At 34.7% G+C, this 3,833-nt stretch overlaps 1 protein-coding gene across 1 annotated transcript in view; it reads left to right on the top strand.

The window, feature by feature from the left end:
* Positions 1–1,406, top strand: part of MARCHF1 (membrane associated ring-CH-type finger 1) — a 634,918-nt gene extending 633,512 nt beyond the window's left edge. Inside the window, exon 7 of the mRNA XM_042782616.1 lies at positions 1,108–1,406. Coding sequence (XP_042638550.1) covers positions 1,108–1,406 — 299 coding nt within the window. The remainder of the gene's footprint in view (positions 1–1,107) is intronic.
* Positions 1,407–3,833: the final 2,427 nt, after the last annotated feature.

The following is a 3,833-nucleotide window of genomic DNA, read 5'->3' on the forward strand; positions in this document are numbered from 1 at the left end:
TCTCCACTAAGTATTTCCCAGCTCAGTTGTGATAAATTACTTCAGTTTATTTAGAACACAGATAACATTATCTTGGATGGCATTCTGTCTTAGGAATTATTTATTTGAATTTAAATCTTTTTAAAACAAACTTTTAAAGCTATTTATTAGATCTTACCATTAAGGAAAAAAAAAAAAAAGATTTTACCAACCATAATCATTCACATAAAAAACATGAATAATTTGAAATGCAGGTTTTTAGTTATATCCATTAGGGAGTACCAGTATTTAAGGTGTTGAGCTACAATTAGGCAAATATAATGTGTATGAGTATATAAAACCTAAAGGTTAAAACCATGACCTACAGAGTACCTATTATAAATCCCAGCTCTCCCATTGCGCAACTTCCTTCAATTCTAGCACAATATATTTTCATTGTAAAATATGCCTAAGGTTATCTACCACATACAGTTGTCTGGGTTTAGTCCAGTACCTGGCACATAGCAAGTTTAGTCCAGTACCTGGCACATAGCAAGTGCTCAAAAATATAGAATGTTATTTTCAAATATTAGGCTGTTTTGGAATTGAGATCTCACTTCACAAGCAGTTTAGATTCTAAACATTCTAGATAAGCATTTCTAGACAAAATTTAAAGAATTACATACAAGGAATAAATGTCGACTTGTGAAAAGTCTATTGTAGTGTCTGATAATCATGTTATTGTTGTTATGTGCTGTTGAGTCGGACCCGACTCATAGCAACCCCTCCTTGCGTTTCCAAGGCAGAAGTAGATTGCCCCATCTTCCTTCCCAGGAGTGGCTGGTAGGTTTGAACCGCCAGCCTTCTGGTTAGCAGTCAAGTGCCTTAGGCACTATTCTACCAGAGATCCCAATAATCATAGTAGGTCTTTATGCTACGGATGAGAGAATTTCATTATAAAAATACATTTAGATTATTTGAAAGTAATTAAGCAAACTGAATTCATAATTCTTACTAGTTGTTAACAATATATCGTTTACCCATGCAACTTACCAGGCAGGCATGGACTTTTTGATGGAACCAAAGAAGAAATTGCCAAATCCATTGATGATAATTTGGTGATAATATTCTCTCTTTTTGATTTGAAAGGTGTCCTTGAATGGCCATTTTGGACAAAACTGGTTGTGGTGGCCATTGGCTTCACAGGAGGTCTCGTCTTCATGTACGTACAGTGTAAAGTCTACGTTCAATTGTGGCGCAGGCTGAAGGCCTACAACCGTGTGATCTTCGTGCAAAATTGTCCAGACACTGCCAAAAAACTGGAGAAGAACTTCTCATGTAATTTAAACACAGACATCAAGGATGCTGTGGTAGTGCCTGTATCACAGATGGGTACCAATTCACTGCCACCTGCAGAAGGCAGCCCCCCTGAAGTTATACCAGTCTGATGGTACCAGCTGGGAGTTTCTTCACTGAAGAATAAGCCCTCAGCCACTACAAATGACAGAGTGATCTTGAATTACTCTACCTTCTCTTTCTCCTACTGACTGATTTTTCCTTACTTCGCTCAAAAAGGAAAGGAGAGAAAAACACCAAATGAGCAGGATCTCATGAAGCAAAGCCTAAAGTGTGATATGAAAATGTGGAGAGTTTGCCAGAGAATGATTTCTAAGACAATTAAGCACTATGGGGGCCAGGAATGCTTTTAGGCAATGACAACAGATTTACTTAATAGACATGAGATACTCTTCACAGTAGCAGGGGAAAAGTTGAACACAGACTTGAATTGCAATGTGTATTTCTTCTAGGGCCCTGTAGGTTAATTATCTCATCTGGAAATAACATATTTGGTTTAAAGCTTGAAATTGCCTGCATTATCCCTAAATCACACCTGAAGCAAAATAGGAGGATGCGTATTTTGATATTCATACTTTGACAGCTAACAGATTTTTATGGCTATAATGGTGTCTGATTGTTTTGACAGATGCATGTTTTTAATAGCTGCAATGCACATTTGAAAATACTTGGAATTATGTTTAAATCATGAACAAAGGATTTTCAAGGGAAATTTTAAGTTTAATTAGTTGCTCTGTTAAAACAACAGAAGTTGAAACCCACTCTTGGGTCCTGTATTTTATTTTTATTTATCCCTCTAAAACAGTGTTGTCCAGTAGAAATACAATGTGAGCCACAAATGTAGGCAACAGATATAATTTTAAATTTTCTAATACACGTATTAAAATAATAGGTGAGATTAATTTTGATAATATATTTTAACCTTTTATTTCCAAATCATTTTAACAAGTCATCAATGAAAAAATTATTAGTGATATAGTTTACATCTTGTTCTTTTGACCCAAGTTTTCAAAATTTATTTAGCCTATCCCAAGTTGTCTAACCATATTAGACAATGCAGCCTAAAATTAAAGATTAAGAGATTAAGTCTCTACTTTAATAGCTCAATGTTTTAGAACAGTAGTTTACTTCATCCTTTTATTCAAAGCCTCATAAATATTACAATTTTACAAAGCACTAAGTTAATCAAATTAAGTTTCCTACTTAAGGAGTAAATTAAGCTATTATTTCTCTGGAGGGTAAAAAAACAATAGTCCTAAATATAAAAGATAAAGCAATCTGCCTGTGGAAAAGTTCTAACATTAACTTCTTTTTGCTACTATCAAGCATTATTCTATAGGAAAACAAAAATACTTTTGTTCTCAAATCAAATGTGTAAGATCAAGAGGTATTTTTACCCACTGGGGTATCAATTTGACAAATGAGTAGGGACCAGGCATCTAGACCCTATTAAAAGCTGACAGTATATCCTATCCATTGCTCAGCTGGAAAACAAAAATATTCAACAGAGTCGGTGATGAGTGCTAAATTGAGTTGTTTTGGTTTGACAGTTCAGTTGATTATTGTGTTCTTTGCATATTCATGTAAAACTGAAGTGTGAGTGATAGTGCAGTGTTGTTGTTGTTGTGTGCCATCGAGTTGGCCCCAACTCATAGCGACCCCTCCTTGGGTTGCCAAGGCAGTATCACTACGGAAGTAGATTGCCCAACCTTCCTTCCGAGGAGTGCTACATTAATGATTAGATATAGTGGCCTGTCAAAGAGAGATGTCCTACATAAAAAAGATAGGTGATTTATTTTTGTTAGTTGTCATATTTATTATCTGGAAAAGGCAACCAAGATGGCCATAAGAACCAAAGCATGGGTATCGCATTGCACAAATCTGGGTATCACACTGATGCACTTTGTAATTAATAGTGTGCTTGTTCGTCACGGATTATCATAGGAAAAAGGAAAAAAAAAATAACCTTTTAGTTAAGAAAAAGATGGTATCAATATTGTTAGTGGCTGACACTGAATCCAAATAGTCCCAATTCCTACAAATAAAAAAAGAGGTAACAATGTCAACTTGGTGTATGTGTGGCGTGCATGTGTATTCATGTATATACATGAGGAAAATGTTAAGATTTTCAATCACGAAACAAAAGGGTTAAAACTCAGCTTTCTTAAAATGTGGTGTGCAATAAAGGCATAAGCAGAACAAAGTAGATGTAACTTAACTGGACCAAAAATTCTGTACAAATAAGGACATGGTAAATGATGTTTTAAAAAATATATGAACTACTAAGAGCACATTTTATTTGCTTCCTCTTAAGTTTCTGTTTCAAAGGTTTAAGGAAAATAACATTCATGAATAATAAACATTGGGTGATTTAACCATGGTTCTTCAATTAAGGGATTAACCCTGATTCATTTTTCCTGTTAATTTTCTTAAGCTTTTACCTAATCCATTTTTCCTGTCATTTGCCAAGGGCAACATGTAGTTTACATACAAACTACCTGGGGAAAAAAAAAAAAAAA

Source organism: Orycteropus afer, unplaced genomic scaffold (assembly GCF_000298275.1).
Source record: "Orycteropus afer afer isolate SDZICR_OR568_19922 unplaced genomic scaffold, OryAfe1.0 scaffold00391, whole genome shotgun sequence".
In the NCBI taxonomy this organism is placed as follows: Eukaryota; Metazoa; Chordata; class Mammalia; order Tubulidentata; family Orycteropodidae; genus Orycteropus; species Orycteropus afer.